The sequence below is a fragment of the Leptonychotes weddellii genome, chromosome 4 (assembly GCF_054177405.1).
Source record: "Leptonychotes weddellii isolate Sample4059 chromosome 4, ASM5417740v2, whole genome shotgun sequence".
NCBI classification, from domain to species: Eukaryota; Metazoa; Chordata; class Mammalia; order Carnivora; family Phocidae; genus Leptonychotes; species Leptonychotes weddellii.
Genome location: NC_138372.1, coordinates 14,360,623 through 14,377,516, shown reverse-complemented (window position 1 = coordinate 14,377,516; position 16,894 = coordinate 14,360,623). Strand labels below are relative to the sequence as shown.

Below are 16,894 nucleotides of genomic sequence, written 5' to 3'. Positions count from 1 at the left end.
AGAGAGCGCTCAGGCCCCTGTCCTGGCCTCAGCCACTTACTCGTGTGACCTTGGACACATTACTCAACCTCTTGCCTATAAATTGGGCGTGATGCTAATAGCACTCGATGGTGGAAACTGTTAGAACAAGATGCACACACACAGCCACACCCACACACAGAGAAAGCAGTTCCTTCTCTCAGGGAGGCCTGAGAATGCTTGAGTTCAAATTCCAGCATGTGACGTGTTAGCTTTGCCTCCCTAGGCAAGTTCGTTCCTCTCCCTGGGCCTCGTTTTCTTTCCCTGTGAAATGGGGTGATAGTCTGACCTTGGGGTGCTGTGGGGTGCTAAGAAGAGCTCAGCCAGGGCTGGGCCTGCAGTAGGCATCATAATGGTAACGGTCTTAACATTATTTTCGTTCCTCTGCGAAAGAAGGTGCCTCGTTTATCAGCTCCCCCACTTCCCCTCACAGGATGGGGCTCCTGAGGCCTGTGACTGCCTGCACCGAGTCTGTGGTTTTATCTAGAACAAGGGCTGGTCTTGCCCTGATGTGGAGTCCCACATGCGTCTGGCCAGGTGGTGCTGCTGCAGCCCAGGGACTGCAGAATTCACAGGAAGCCCCATACCCACAGCCCGCCCAGCTGCTGGGGATTTTGTTTCCTCCCAGAGAGTGGTGTGGAAGAGGTTGTTCCAGCGAAAACTCCCAGAGGAAGAAGTGGGCCGATTAGATGGGAGGCCGTGTCTTTCCTCTTTGGGACTTTGGGGAAGTGACTGAGGAAGTTTCTGGAACTCAGGGGCCCTGCAAGGAAGTACCCCAGGCAATTGGGAGCCCTGTCGTCTGGCCCTGGGCTGCCAAATTATTTTCATACCCTGGGGACCCTGGAAGTGCCACCATATTCAAAACGTGGCCCCCGCCTCAGTCAGTCCTGGGAGCTGCGCTGTTGATGGTGCCTAGCCTGCTCCCATGGAACCTTCTTCTGGGATGTAAATGCAAGCGGGGAGGTCTCCAAGGAGACCAAGGTTTTCCTCACGAGAAAACTGTATGTGGCTGATTTCACTTTGAATCAAAGCCTCCTCCTCAGTCTGATGTGATGGGTATCTTTCTCTGTGGAGCTCCCAGAACATTCCGTCATTCATTCCTTCGTTCCACAATTATGTATGGAATACTGGCTATGTGCCAGACATCATTAGGTGCTGGGGTGGCGTGAGCAATAAGACAACCTTTCCTTGTGGAGCTTACATTCCAGCAGGGGAGACAGACAGTAAACAAATAAATGAGTAAATAAGTAAGACGGTTGCGAAGAGTTAGGACTTTGAAACGAATCGAGTAGGATGCAGGGCTGGGAAGGGAGGAGGCCACGGCGGCCACAGCAGTCCGGGAGGGATGGGCTTTCAGAGCAGGAACACTGGAGCAGAAACTTGAATTAGTTGTGAGAGAATAGAGCACGTGGATGTGGGAGGAGGTTTACGCCCAGCAGGAGGACGGTGAACTCAGTGGCAGGAGCACGGGAGCAAGGGGGAGAGGGGCAGGACGCAGATGGGAGCTGGAGGCCCAGGTCGAGGGCGGTGTTTCTCAGCCCTTTTTCATTATTGCCCCCTCCCTAAAATTCTTTTCTGTTTTACATTATTTTTTTAATTCAGTTTATTTAAAGAAATAAAAACAGCTCACCATTTTTCTCACCCCCTACCCACCAACTCTGGCAATCACTAATCTTTTTTTACTATAGCTTTGTGAGCTTGGTTTTTGTTATATATATATATATTTAAATTCCACATATAAGAGAGATTATACAGTATTTGTCTTTCTCTAACTTCCTTCACTTAGCATAATATCTTCGAGGTTCATTCATGTTGTTACAAATGGCAAGATTTCTTTCCTTTTTAGGGACAAATAATATTCCTCTGTGTGTGTGTGTGTGTGTGTGTGTGTTTTGCGTATACACCACATTTTCTTTATCCATTCCTCCATCAGTGGGCACTTAGGTTGATTCAATAGCTTGGCTGTTGTAAATACTGCTGCAGTGAATATGGGGGTCCAGATATGTTTTTGAGTTCGTGTTTTTGTTTTCTTTGGGTAAATACCCAGAAGTGGAATTACAGGATCATAGGGTAGTTCTATTTTTCATTTTTTGAGGCACCTCCATACTGCTTTCCATAGTGGCTGTGCAATTTACATTCCCGCCAACATTACACAAGGGTTTCTTTTTCTCTACATCCTCGCCAACATTTGTTCCTTGTCTTTTTGACACAAGCCATTCTAACAGGTGTGAGGTGATATTTCACTGTGGTTTTGGTTTGCATTTCTTGATGACTAATGATACAGAGCATCTTTTCATGTACCTGTTGGCCGTCTATATGTCTTCCTTGGAAAAATGTCTGTTCAGATCGTCTGCCCATCTTTTAATTAGATTTTTTTCTTTGCTGTTGAGTTGTATGAGTTCTTTATATATTTTGGATACTAGCCCCTTATCAGACATATGATTTGTAAATATTTTCTCCCAGTCGGTAGGTTGTCTTTTCATCTTGTTGATGGTTTCCTTTGTTGTGCATAAGTTTTTTAGCTTGATGTAGTCCCACTTGTTTATTTTTGCTTCTGTTGCTTTTGCTTTTGGTGTCAAATTCAAAAAGTCATTAGCAAGACCGATGTCAGGGAGCTCACCACCTATGTTTTCTTCTAGGAGTTTTATGGCTTGAGGTGTGATGTTCAAGTCTTTAATCCAGTTTGAGTTCATTTTTGTGTACGGCATGAGATAGTGGTCCAGTTTCATTTTGAGTGTGGCTGTCCAGTTTTCCCAACACTGCTTACAGAAGAGACTGTGCTTTCCCTGGCATATATTCTTGGCTCCTGAGTCATAAATTAATTAGCAGTATATGCATGAGTTTATTTCTTTCTATCCTATTCCATTGATCTCTGAATGTGTTTTTCTTTTTTTTGTTAAGATTTTTTTTTTTAAGATTTTATTTATTTATTTGACAGAGAGAGATAGCGAGAGCAGGAACACAAGCAGGGAGAGTGGGAGAGGGAGAAGCAGGCTTCCTGCGGAGCAGGGAGGCCAATGTGGGACTCGTTCCCAGGACCCTGGGATCATGACCTGAGCCAAAGGCAGATGCTTAACGACTGAGGCACCCAGGCGCCCTCTGTGTCTGTTTTTTATGACAATACCACAACGTCTTAATTACTATAGCTTTGCAATATAGCTTGAAGTCAGGGAGTGTGATGCCTCCAGCTTTGTTGTTCTTTCTTAAGATTGCTATGCCTAGGGGCACCTGGGTGGCCCGGTTGGTAAGGTCGTGATTGCAGGGTGCTGGGATCAGTACCCCACCCCCCACTTCGAGCCCCACATTGAGCTCCATGTTCAGCAGAGTCTGCTTGTCCCTCTGCCCCTCCCTCAGCTCGTGTTCTTTCTCTCTCTCAATAAATAAATAAAATCTCTCTAAATAAAAAAAAGATTGCCATGCCTATTCAGGGTCTTTTATGGTTCCACACAAATTTTAGTATTGTTTGTTTTATTTGTTTTTAAGATTTTATTTATTTGAGAGAGAGAGCACAAGCAGGGGGAGGGACAGAGGCAGAGGGAGAAGCAGGCTCCCCGCTGAGCAGAGAGCCTGGCAATGAGGTGGGGCTTGACCCCAGGACACTGAGATCATGACCTGAGCCGAAGGCAGATGCTTAACCGACTGAGCCACCCAGGCGCCCCTGTTGTTCTATTTCTGTAAAAAATGCCATCAGAATTTGATAAGGATTGCAGTGAATCTGTACCTTGCTTCAGGTAGTATGGACATTTTAACAGTATTGCCTCTTCCAGTCTTTGAGCACAGAATATCTTTCCATTTATGTGTCTTCTCCAGTTTCTTTCACTAATATCTTGTAGTTTTCAATATACAGGTCTTTCACCTACTTGGTTAAATTTATTCCTAGGTATTTTATTCTTTCTGATGTAATTGTAAATGGGATTGTTTTCTTCATTTCTCTTTTTGATAGTTCATTATTAGTGTATAGAAATACAACAGATTTTTGTGTATTGATTTTGTATCTTGCAACTTTAATGGATTTGTTTATTAGTTCTGACAGGTTTTTGGTGGAGTTTTTAGGGTTTTCTGTATATAATATCATGTTCTCTGCAAATAGTCACAGTTTTACTTCTTTTCTAATTTGGATGCCTTTTATTTCTTTTTCTTAACTAATTGCTCTATGACTCTCAGTGCTATGTTGAATAAAAGTGGCAAGAGTGGGCATCCTACTTTTTTTCTGATCTTAGAGGAAAAGCTTTCACCATTGAGTATGATGTTAGCTGTGGGCTTCTCATATATGGCCTTTACTATGTTAAGATACATTCCCTTTATACCCACTTTGTTGAGAGTTTTTATCATCAATGGATGTTGAATTTTGTCAGATGCCTTTTCTGCATCTATTGAGCTGATCATATGATTTTTATCCTTCATTTTGTTAATGTGGTACATTACATTGACTGACTTGTGAACACTGAACCATCCTTGCATCCCTGGAATAAATCCCACTTGATCATGGTGTATGATCCTTTTAATGGTTTATTGAATTCTGTGTGCTAATATTTTGTTGAGGATTTTTGCATCTGTGTTCATCAGAGATATTGGCCTATAATTTTCTTTTCTTGTGGCGTCTTTGGTTTTGGTATCGGGGTAATGCTGGCCTTGTAAAATAAGTTTGGAAGAATTCCCTCCTCTTCTGTCTTTTGGAAGAGTGTGAAAAAGATTGGTATTAACTCTTTGTTGAATGTTTGATAGAACTCTCAGTGAAGCTGTCTGGTCCTAGACTTTTATTTGTTGAGAGGTTTTTGATGACCAATTCAATCTCCTTACTAGCAATTGGTCTGTTCAGATTTTCTATTTCATCATGATTTAGTCTTGGTAGGCTGTATATTTCTGGGAATTTATCCATTTTTTCTGTGTTGTCCAAGAAGAATACAAAAGATAATGCTATATATCTGTTAATGTACTGTGTGTACACACGAAAGGGAAGGTGTTTCTGCTCCCTAAGAGCTAATTCTCTCCCCCTTTGGGGACAATATTATCCCTGTTGAGAATGCATGATATAGGGCCTTATGGGTAATTTTAAGGAATTTGTATATTCCAGAGCATATTAGTTTTTTTTTTTTAGATTTATTTATTTATGTTAGTGGGGGAGGGGCAGAGGGAGAGGGGGAGAGAGTCCCTAGCAGACTCTGCACTGAGCATGGAGCCTGATATGGGGCTTGATCCCACAACCCTGAGAACATGACCTGAGCCGAAACCAAGTCAGACGCCCAACCAACTGCGCCACCCAGATGCCCCTCCAGAGGGTATTTGAACTCAAAGTAGTTCAAGACACTAGCTCTATAAACTCCACACCCAGGGTTCCCCCAGTGCCTGCCAGGCCATAGGTGTCCTATGGGAGAAGACTAAGGAGAGGAGGTAGGAGGATATGCTGGGGATTGTCCCAGCGGGCTCCATGAACCAGAGGGAAGCAAGGGGAGCATGGAGGAGCTTGACCTCCCAGAGCTCCTGCCCCAGCCAGTGTCCGTGTGGGAATACAGGGGGTGTGAACGTCAGTTCCTGATGAGGCCTACACTCCTGTCCCTTCCTGCCCCACCTGCCTCATTTCCTCCCCGTGCCAGTCTCTGTCAGGCACTGACCTCGTCACCCTCTCAACGCCCAGAAATGGCCTCCTTCCTCATCAGAAGTGACACTGGACTCTGTTCTTCGAGCAAACGCTACTGAGGGCTACCCTGTGCCCTCCGGGTACAGGCAAAGAAACAGGGACGACTGGGACGCGAACTAGTGGGTGAAGCGGCCCAAGTACAGCCCCCCACGTCCACTCCACGTGGAGCTCAGCTTTCAGCCCAGAGTTCAGGCAAGGGTTCCCTGGGCTTCCCCTGCCATTCTTTCTCAGGCCCTCCTGGACTTTGTCCTCAGAGCTCTCGCCCTCCCTGCAATCAGATGCTTTGTGATCATCTTATTGCTGTCTGTCTCGCCCACCAGGCCTCATGTGGACAGCCATCCATGTGGCCTGCTGCATTCTCCCTCCAGCCCAGCAGCCACCAAACCATAGGAATTCAATAAACCTTTGTGGGAGAACAAGTGGACGTGAGATCCAGGGTGGAGCTCAGAGGAAGTTTGAACTGATCAGGAGCAGCTTCTCAGCTAAGGAGAGAGGGGGCGGGTGCTTGAAAGACACATTCAAGTGATAATGCAGGGATTCTCTTGGGGCAAGATGGATGCCTGGAACTCCTTCTAATGAGCACAGGCAGGCCTTTCCCGGAGCCTTTTTTGGGCCTCTTATCTCAGTGGCCTTGGGCAATGGGGGAGGGAGATGCCAGACCATGGGCCAGAGCACACAGAGCACACTCCCCTGACTCTGGCCCTGGCATTTCAGGGTCATGGCCAGAGCCGCATGTGGAGGGTGAGATGCTGCTTCCAGGCTGGAGCAAGCAACGATGATTCTTGTGCTTTTCCTTCTAAGAGCCTAGCTGCTGGGAGCCATTGTCAGAGAAATGAGGCTCCTGGGCGGGGGTTGGAAACTCCCCCTTTGCTTTCCCTGCATCTCTGCTTCCTGAGTCTGAGGAGCAGGGAGAAGTCCAGCTCTCCCCATTTCTGCCCTCCCCTCCGGGAGGCCCCCTCTCATGCTCTGGAGGGGCATGGGGGACACACAGGTGTTTCCAGGCCTCAGCAGCATGGCAGCCTGTGGTTCCCAGGACTGTGTGTGCCCTCCAGAGCCCCTTGTCACTCAGGCCCCTCGACCTCTGTCTCCCTCGGGATTCTCCTGTCTCTGCCTCTCCCTTCAGACTAACCCAGGCTGGTCCCAGGCCCTCTTTAGGGCTGTCACCCTGACTTCAGCAAGATGGGGGTAGATGCTCTCTGCCCAGAGAAAACCATGATGCTGGTTATGGTAAGAATTGGGGGGAGGGCAGGCGGCTCTTGGGACAAGGGCTGGGAGAGCCGAAGTGACCTCATGTCCTTTGCACCACGAGTCACACCGAACGGGTATTTTTTTCTCCAGACAGCATGCCCTTCTATGCTTCTTGTGTTTCCCTAAACTCTCCAACTCCCTCCAAACCTGGGGCCCTTTCCCTGCATTTCTACCTGGTGAATAACTTCATACCTTTAAAAGAACTTCCTTGGGGTGCCCTAGGTCTAGCTCAGTCCATGGAGCACGTTAACACCTGATCTGGGTATTGTGAGTTTGAGCCCCACATTGGGCGTAGAGACTACTAAAAATAAATTTTAAAATTAAAAAATAAATGAAAGAACTGGCTCAGAACTAGAGCCCCCCTGGCCCCACACTGTGCCACCGAAGGGTGTGACTTTTCTCTGGGTTCCACAGCCATTTGCGTTAACTAAAGCATTTTCGTGTCTCCGGGTCATTTCTTTGCTTGAATGTGTTCACCATTAGACTATGAGCTCCCTGGAGGCAGAGAACGAGCAGGTCTTTTTCATGTCTATAAAACTCCTAGCCCAGCCCAGTGCCTGGCACTTGGTAGGTGCTCCATGCTGGGGCCCTCGTGAAAGAGCATCCCAGGAGAGGCTCCAGGGGAAAGATGGCCTCTGGGAAAGGCCTTGAAGGCTGTAGGGTTTCAACAGTGTCCCATACAGGAAGGGCCAGGATGAGCTTTTCCTTTATGTGTTTGCTTGTTTGGTGTCTGTGTCCTCACGCTAGAAAGGAAGCTCCGTGGGGACAGGGACGTTGTCTTTTGTGTCCCCGAAGCTTGTGCAGTACCTAGCACAGAGTAAGCATCTGGTATCTATTTAGTGGATGAGTGGATAAGGTTCTGCCAGAAAAGTCTTTGTGGAGAAGGTGGGGTTTGGCGGGGGGTGGGGGTGGGGGTCTTCGAAGGAAGCAAAGGAAGGAATTTCTGGGTCCAGGAGAAGTGAATTTGAAATGAGGAAAAGTGGCTGGAGCAGGGAGGAAGGAGGTTGCCGGGGAGGGAGCAAGTGGACAGAATTGAGGGGGTCAGGGACCCAGGCATGATCCGGAGCAGAGCTCTGAGACAAAGGCTCAGGCACAGGAGCCCCGGCACACAGTAGGCCCTCCATGGCCTGAACAGGCATGTAGTAGGTCCTTCGTGACCTGAACAGCAGGAAGTGGTCGCCTTCACTGGGCACAGGCAGGAGTATAGGAGTATAGGAGTGTGGCCCTCAGCGGGCGGCACCTGGACCAGAACACCAAGGACAGGGAGAAGGGGATGACCGAAGTCTCCCAGGTGTCCTGGTGTAAGGATGGGGATGCTGGCTGCTGAGTTAGGAAGAGAAATGGCAACAGCACTCTGAATCAACTGTAAGTCTGATGAACAAGGCCGGCCCCCTAGAGGAAGAAGGGCAAAGTAAACTAGCGCATGAGGCCTTGGAAGCTTCCATTCAGCTCCAATCTATCGCAAGAGAGGTCGTCTGGGATCTGAGAACCAAGACAGGCCTCCGTCCCGCACACCAGGCAAGGGTGTCTGGGCCACGCACTGGCCAGCCGGGGGAGCAGGGCCGTCCAGCTGGGTGGCCCGTGCTGCCAACCAACGGACACATCTGCAAACCTGACTGGCAGACAGCGACAAACATGGTATGCTCTTCCTATTTGCACTCAGCAAAAATTAGGAAGCACCTCAGTCTGCCAGGCTCTGTCCAGGCAGTCACACCTGCTGTGGCTAAGGCCTTGCCGCTATCCCGATAGGCAGAAATCCTCGGGTTTTTTTACAGCTGAGCACACCGAGGCTCCCAGAAGGACTCCCCCAGGGCCACGCACTGAGCAAATGGGGGCAGGTCGCAAGCTGCTATCTCCTGTCATTCCAGAAAACTCCACGGCCAGCGTGAGCGAGGCAGAAAGGAAGGCCCAAGTATACTACCGTGCATGTATGAACGAAACCAGGATCGAGGAGCTCAAGGCCAAGCCCCTGATGGAGCTGATTGAGAAGGTGAGTTCCTGGAGCCTGCTTTCCTGGCTCTCTCCTGGCCTGTGCCCACCGGCCTGCCCCCCTCTCAGGAACCGCTGGGGCCGGGCTACCTCACACCCCCAGCCGCCTCACCCAGCTGCACTGTAGAACCTGTCCGGGCTGAGTGTGTCTGAGTGCGTGTGTGTGTGCGTGCATGTGCGTGTGCTCATGTGCACACACACGTCTCTGCAGGTGGGAATCTCTGTATTTGTGGGCGGTATGTGTCAGCATCGTTGTGGATGTCTGTCACGTGTGTGTGGGTCTCTGCATCTGTGTGTGGGATAGAGGCCATATTTACAGAGAAAATGTTTCTCTACCTTGCTGCTTCCTTTTCCTTCGAGGGCGTGTCTGTGTGTAAGGAGGGGTATGTTCCAGGAGGACCAACAAAGAATCTTGGATCGGAAGCAGCAACTCCCCCTGTGAGGAGGACCCCACTTACCCCCAGGCCTCCCCATCCTCCCGCAGGGGAGGAGTCGTTCTTGCCGAGCATCTCCCAGTCGGCCTTGGATGGACTCTTGGGGTGGGGGGCGCCCACAGCTGGCCACGCTGCCTGTCATCCACAGAGGGTGGCCGTGGATGTTTTCTGCCTGTCCCATGCTCCCTCAACGCCCCGCCTTGTAGCTTGGCTCTGGGAAGGCATCGCAGCAGGGTCGGGAGCTGTGGGCACTGGGGATTGGACAGTCCTCCCCTCTGGCACAGGCGCCACCTGCCAGTGTGTGCCAAGCCAAGGAGACTGAGGAGATTAGAGAAATCCCAGCTCTGGGGCGCTGGCTGGCTCAGTCAGTAGAGCCAGCGACTCTCGATCTCGGGGTTATGAGTTTGAGCCCCACGTAAGGTGTGGAGCCTACTTGAAAAATAAATCCCAGCTCTGAGAGAAACTAGCAACCACTGTTTATCAACCTTTTATTTTTTTAATTTTTTTAAAAAAGATTTTATTTATTTGACAGAGTGAGCATAAGCAGGGGGAGCCGCAGGCAGAGGGAGAGGGCGAAGCAGGCTCCCCGTTGAGCAAGGAGCCCGATTCAGGACTCAGTCCCAGGACCCTGGGATCATGACCTGAGCCAAAGGCAGACGCTTCACCGACTGAGCCACCCAGGCGCCCTTTTATCAACGTTTTTAAAAAAATATGGTGCTCCCATAAGCACAGTTGATTTATGCTTTAATAGAAATCGTATCACGTGATTCAGCATGCGACCGGTGAACAGGGTGCGGGAAAAGTCTCCTTCCCATCCCATCCCCGAGAGCCGCTGCTACGTGGATTCCTTGGATTGCTTATTCAGGATCGGTCTAGCTCCAGGCAGCGTCTCCTGTGTGCTGGTCAGAAACTCTGATGAAGACCATCCCTTTCATTTGCTCTTGAGACTCAGAGAGGTCAGATGACCGCTCCAGGGTCACAGAGCTGGTCAGTGGCAGGAGCAGAATTCACGCTGGGGTCTCCCTGCCACCTCATCACCTCGCTGTTCCCTCTCCCTCCCCACAGCTAGGGGGCTGGAACATCACCGGGCCCTGGGACAAAGACAACTTCCAGGACACTCTGCAGGTGGTCACCTCTCACTACCGCACCTCCCCCTTCTTCTCTGTCTATGTCAGTGCCGACTCCAAGAATTCCAACAGCAACGTGATCCAGGTGAGCCGGCCTGGAACCCTAGGAAGAGGAATGGGCATGTTTTGAGTTTCCCCTCATGACCTGTTTTGAGTTTTGCAAGTGCCAGAGTAGGGGCAGACTTGCCCTGGGTGACAGGCTCCTGGTTTCTGAGCCTTGGTTATTTCTGGAGTCTCTGAACCATGAGATTTTTATAGGCGAGAAGTCATGAAAGAGCAGGCCACCATTTTCGGGGGTGGGATGGGGAGCGGAGGGAGGGGGCGGTCACCAAGGCACAGGTGCATCTCCGGGATTCAGATTGGTCACTGTGGGCCCCAAGAGTGATGTCAGCTCCTAGACACAGCTAAAGCCACCTCCTGGTCCCCCAGCCTCAGCCCCCGGCCTCTGTGGCTCTGCTGGGAATGGCTCTGAGTCCATCTCTTCCGGCCAGAGCCTGCCCTACTTTGTGTCGGCACACCCAGGGAAGCCCCCGACTGCCCAGCCTCAGATGCAGAAGCCAGGAGCCCAGGCTGGGCTGAGGTTCCCACCCGGCGCTGTCTCCCCCTCATCGCGTGACCTCGGACAAGTGCCTCCACCTCTCTGAGCCGCAATTTCCTTACCAATCACAGGAACTGTAGAAGTACCAGGGTGTGGCCACAAGGCTCTGCTAAGTTGCTAGTCAGGAATTGACCCTCCCCTACCTGCCAGACCCTCAGCACATCCTCTCCTAGCAATGTCTCCTTGAATCCTCGTTCCAGCTCTGAGGGTGAGATTCTAGTTCCCCAATTTTCCAGAGAAAGAACCGGAAGATCAGAAAGCTTCGGTAACTTGACTAAGGCTATGCCGGGTGTGAGTAGCTCTTAACCACTGCACCATCTTGGGAACTGTTTTGTTAAGTGGAGGCACGGTGCCAAGCCTAGGAGGGGCTTGGTGAGGAGGTGGCTCTGACCCTTCGGAAGGGCCCAGAATCCCTGTGCTTGGGCAGGTATGCAACCAGGCATGTGCCTGTCCCCACCCTGGGGCCTCCGCAACCAGCTTCTGCTTCTGCTGGGGCCAGGCTGGTCCCGCATTGCCATGTACCGGCTGTCCCCACAGCGGACCGTGTACACGTGTGACGGGAGCGCCCCCTCACTCCTGTCTTCCTCCCTCCAGGTGGACCAGTCCGGCCTGGGCTTACCCTCAAGGGACTATTACCTGAACAAAACTGAAAATGAGAAGGTGAGTGTGATTCAGAGGCAGTGGCTCCCGGCCCACACCCCACGACGTTTTCCCCCGTTGATGTCCCCTCAGTGCCCACGCCTGTGTGGGTCTTCAAAGCTGGAGTTGCACAGAGGTGTCACTTACCTGGTGGGTGCTGGGCAGTCCCTGGCAGGGGAGGGGACCCCCCCCCACCTCCGGCTGGCTGTTTCACATTCAGGCGTTGTGGGCACAAGAGGCAGGGACAGGTGTCAGAGCAAGACAACAGTAATGGCCGCTGTCATTTGTGGGTGCCAGGCCTCTTATATACTCACCTCTGGCCCTCCCGGTAACCCTTCAGGTACAGAACATCTCTGAACCTCGTTCACCTCATCTGCCACGTGGGCATTATCTTTACCTTGCCTTTTACAGAAGAGAGAGAGCAAGGCTCAGAGACGCTAAGTGACCCACTCAAGGTCCCACAGTGGTGAGGCTGAGATTCTTGTCGAGACCCGCTAACTCTGAAACCCACGCGTCTCACGATGCCCCGGGGAAACCTCTCCTGAGGTTCATCGTCTCTCCCTGCACTATCTGCCCCCTTGTACTGAGCAGGTACCTGCTCAGTGCCCACTGCTGGGGGGATAGTTGTGACTAAGACGGGCATGGTCCCCGCCCCACGGGGCTTGGAGTCTAGCAGGGGAGGGGGACGTTAACTAACTAACCACCCAGTAAGAGGCATAGTGACAAATTGTGATAGCCCAAGGGTGAGCTGAGAAAGTTGAACACGGCAACCTAATTCAGATCTGGGGACACGGTAGAGAAGCGCAGCTCAGAAAAAATGTGTTCTAAGAACTGGAAGATGGTCTCTTGGTAACTTCCACGTGCCGAGCATCCGAGATGGGGTGTGGGCCGGGACCACAGGGACCCGCCTGCCGGGGACGTGTGGGCTTTGTCCTGAGTGCTAGAGCCAGGACCACCCCTGCAGTGGGTTGGCAGTGGCTTCCTGCGCTGGGCCGGCCCTGCCCCGCCCGCCACCCTTGTCCAGTAGGTCGTGGGTGGCAGCACTGACATAGAGTGGGTGCCGGGCCCACAGGTGCTGACGGGATACCTGAACTACATGGTCCAGCTGGGCAAGCTGCTCGGTGGAGGGGACGAGGACGCCATCCGGCCCCAGATGCAACAGATCCTGGACTTTGAGACGGCGCTGGCCAACATCACCATCCCCCAAGAGAAGCGCCGGGACGAGGAGCTCATCTACCACAAAGTGACCGCTGCCGAACTGCAGGTAACATGGAGCCCGGGACAGGCCCAGGGCTTCAGGACATAGGGCACTGGGCTGGGGTTTTTGTACCCACTTCATCAGATCCTCGGAACAACCCTATGAAGCAGGGATGGTTGTTAGCCCAGTTTGCAGATGGGAAAACTGAGGCTCAGTGAGATTCAGTTACCTGCTGGAGGCCACACAGCTTTTCCATAACAGCATTTACCTGGGGAGGCTCTATCACGATGATAATCGCTCACACTGATTGGGCATTTCCAGTCTCAAGCCCCAGCCCCAGTCACATTGAGCCCGGTGCACAGCAAACAATAGCTGTGAGGGGTGGGTTCTGTAGTCACTTCTCCCTTTTCCAAAACAGGAGGTTGAGTGACATGTTCAAGGCCCTGAGGCTCCCTGAGTATCAGGGGAGCTGGACATTGGACTCAGGCTTGGCTCATGGGATCTCTGCTCTTGACCATGGCCCCTGGCAACCTCCTGGAGGTGTAATGGGGTTGCTCCCTGTCACTGGGTGTAACCCAACGGTGAAGCCAGTGGCCCCTCTGCCAAAGCCAAAGGCTGCCCCCTGGTGGCTCCTTGGGACTTGCAGGTGGTGAGTTGAGGTGCTCCCCTGCCCGTTCCATCTTTCCAGTTCACCGTGTGTCAGTGTCTGGTCTTAGCCCAGGTCCCCAGGGTCACAGAGGAATCAGCAGAGTGACCTTGGCCAGTCTTCCCGTTTCCTGCCATTGCCTGGGAATGCCTGGGGAGGCCTGCTTCCCCACTGGGGAGGATGATAGGCCTCTTGTGTCCCACTTGTGTTGGGGTTCCACCAACATGTCTCCTCCCTCCTGCTCTTCCTTGACCAGCCAGGTCCTGCCCATCCATTTGAGTTGGCTCATTTTTTCTCCTTTCAGGAAGAACACCTAGGGTCCCTACCCTTTTTCTCCCTCCATCCCTCCCCCTGACAGGTATATATGGGGCCACCCTCGGGCCTCGCTCTGGAGGTACTTCCAGGCTAGGGAGGCACACCAACGAGCAGACAATCCCAGACTCATTGCTGAGTGCTTTGGGAAAAGGAGGGCCGTAGGACAGGGATAGGACGGAGCCAGGGAAGGGGAGTCTGATGAGTGGGTAAGCAGTCACCAGGCTGGCCGGCTGTCCCAGGTGGAGCGGCAGCCCAGGCAGAGCTGGGGCTAAGGGCAAGAGGGCCGCTTGTGGGTGTCAGCTGCCCCTGAGGTTCCCAGAGAAGTTGGCATCGGGGTGAGCGGTGCTGTGTGGTTGTTACAGAGATCAGCAGACCATTGGCTGCCATCTGGCACTGTTTTTCCGCCCTGAGGCCCAGCAGTTGGAGGAGATGCTGTTTGTGCGATGCAGTTTGGTTTGCTCGAGCCACCTGCTTCTCCCAGGAAGGGCCCCCGCGGCCGCCCAGCCCCCCGCCCCCAGCGGCCATGGTGCCGGCTGACTACCCCAAGAGTGGCAGAGAAGACACGGTAGCCCTGAGCATCTCCGCCCCGGCGTGGCTTCCAGCTTCGACCCCTGGGCACCCTGTCACTTGGCTTTTCCCTTTCCCTCCTCCCTCCCCACTGCAGAGCTGCCAGGGTGGGGAAGACATTAGCGGAGGGACGAGCCCTGGGCTTGGGGTCAGAAGACTGTTCTGGCCCAGCCCCACAATGAGCTGTGTGACCCTGGGCAAGTCACACGACCCCCCTCTTCGCACCTCGACTTCCTTCCTTGTAAAATGGGGCTTTGCTCGCTCCTTCACACCTGCTGTGTTCCAGAACGCAGAGACAGATGAGGGGCAGCCCCTGTCCCCATAAGGGGCAGTGGTTCTTTACTCTGGCCACAGGGTTCTTTGAGAACAAGTTGGAAACTATGAAGTGTCTCCCAGAGGAACTGGGCATATGTAGATATGTAGATATAAAAAATTATGTCTAACATCTAAAGATTAAGTCCTGGATCCCTGTCCTCCAAATGAATCTCTATCTGGGACTTCATTTTATAAACTGACATGCACAATTCAAACGTATTATAGTAATCATTAGTATTATTCCTTTGTTGGTGGTGATGCCTGCCCGCGTCTCCAGCACTTAACCTTATTTGATTCCTTCTAACCTAGGACAGAGACTGTCTTGCTGTTCCCTGGTATCTGGAAATTTGTTCTCTTCCTATACCCCAGGTGACTCTAGGAAAGGTGCACCAGCCTTCACAGTATGGCTAGCCCCACCAGAATACAGAGTGGTTCAAGGCTAGCCCTCAGCAGAGTCTGAATTCAGAGCCCTGAATCAAACATCCTTCTGTTGCTTCTCTGGAGGGGCCTGAGGACCTTCTCTTTCCTCTCTAGGACCTTCCACATCAGAAGTTGTTTGGGAATGAGCCCTATTCTCTGCTCTAAATTCTCCAGCTGAGATAAAGTCTGATAGCATCTTTCTTTTCTCTTATTTGCAAGCCTACTTGAGCTGGTTGGTTGGTGACCAGCAGTACCCTTTGGCTGCAGGTCTGGAAAATAGAGCCGACTGGTGTGCCCCAAAGGATTTGAGTCACAAGGAGAATGTCCTGGTCAGTTAAAACAGCCATTTCCATGGAGACAGATCGAGGCACACATGTCTAAGTTAGGCGTTCACTAAAGCAAGATTGAAAATGTGAACATTCTGGTATTCAACACGCACCTTATCTGGGGTTGTGGGACTTTACCTGCACAGAACACCTGTTCTGCCTAAAGAAACAGGCTGTTAAGTACACAGGGATTTATCACCCCCTGACGGCTGTGCCCTGATCAGAGGGTTCCAGTCGCCTGCAGTTTGTAAAGCTCTCATTAAATGCATAAACAATGACATTCTGTAAACTTGGTGAATTTCCCAGGTGTCTTTGCTAGCCGGTCATGCAAGCAGGTGTCTCTCCGTGCCGAGCCCCATTTGACTATCTCCCCTGGACCCCCCGCCCCCCGTTTTGCAGCCCCGGAAATGTTATGGAGAAGCCCCAGAGGTTGACCTGCCTGAGGGGCTCCTGCCAGGAGGAGAGAGCAAATGGACAGGCTAGGGTAGGGAGAGAGGCAGCTCACGTGGGATGAGCAGGCCATCCCCACGAGGTCCAGAGCAGCCGACCGTGGGGGGTGGGGGCCAGAGAATTATCGTCCCCGTCTCAGGGAAAGGCTCCAGAATGGCTCGAGCTCCCAGAACTGGTTCATGGTGGGGACTCTGATCCAAGTCTTCTCGCTCCGAGACTCAGTTGGGTCATCTTACTGCCGGGCAGGCCGGGATGTGCCGGGCCCACTGGGCTCTGCTCTGCCCAACCGTGTGGGTAGTTTGCGGTGGGTCACGGTGTGAACACAAACATCCCCCCCCGGCCCCACCAAGAGCCAGCATGTCACTGCCTGTGGGAGCTGCCCTCCTCTGTCCTCTGAGGTCCTTGCTCCCCAGCAGCTGAGCTGCCCTTTGAAACCGGAGAGGTAGGTGAGCCTGGCTATCAGACACGCCCAGTCACTGGTTAACTATGTGACCTCAGGAAGGGTCACCTTAGCTCATCTGCGGAGTCAGTATCTGGTAAGTGGAGGGTTTTATGACTGCTCTCACTGAGGACATCATAGGGATTTACCAGCAGGTTATAGATTCATCTGATGTTATGGTTTGATTTTACATTTTTTTTTTTAAAGATTTTATTTATTTATTTGAGAGAGAGAGCACATGAGAGGGGGGAGGGTCGGGAGGGTCAGAGGGAGAAGCAGACTCCCTGCCGAGCAGGGAGCCTGATGTGGGACTCGATCCAGGGACTCCAGGATCATGACCTGAGCCGAAGGCAGTCGCTTAACCAACTGAGCCACCCAGGCGCCCTGATTTTACATTATTGATCGATCTTACCATCTGAAAGCCATGTCTAATGTGTCTCTCACTGCCTTTGTCTTCCGTTTTGCCCTTTCTCAAGGGAATAGAGAACAGAATTTGGAATCGTTCAACCCAGACCCACTGTTGGGAG

The 16,894-nt window shown here is 51.8% G+C and overlaps 1 protein-coding gene across 3 annotated transcripts in view; it reads left to right on the top strand.

The window, feature by feature from the left end:
- The window catches only part of ECE1 (endothelin converting enzyme 1), a 113,512-nt gene that overhangs the window by 73,276 nt on the left and 23,342 nt on the right, over positions 1 to 16,894 (top strand). For all 3 annotated transcript variants that reach the window (XM_081817657.1, XM_081817656.1, XM_081817655.1), the window contains 4 exons: positions 8,773 to 8,894; positions 10,393 to 10,539; positions 11,647 to 11,712; positions 12,764 to 12,955. In XM_081817657.1, coding sequence (XP_081673783.1) covers positions 8,773 to 8,894; positions 10,393 to 10,539; positions 11,647 to 11,712; positions 12,764 to 12,955 — 527 coding nt within the window. The remainder of the gene's footprint in view (positions 1 to 8,772; positions 8,895 to 10,392; positions 10,540 to 11,646; positions 11,713 to 12,763; positions 12,956 to 16,894) is intronic.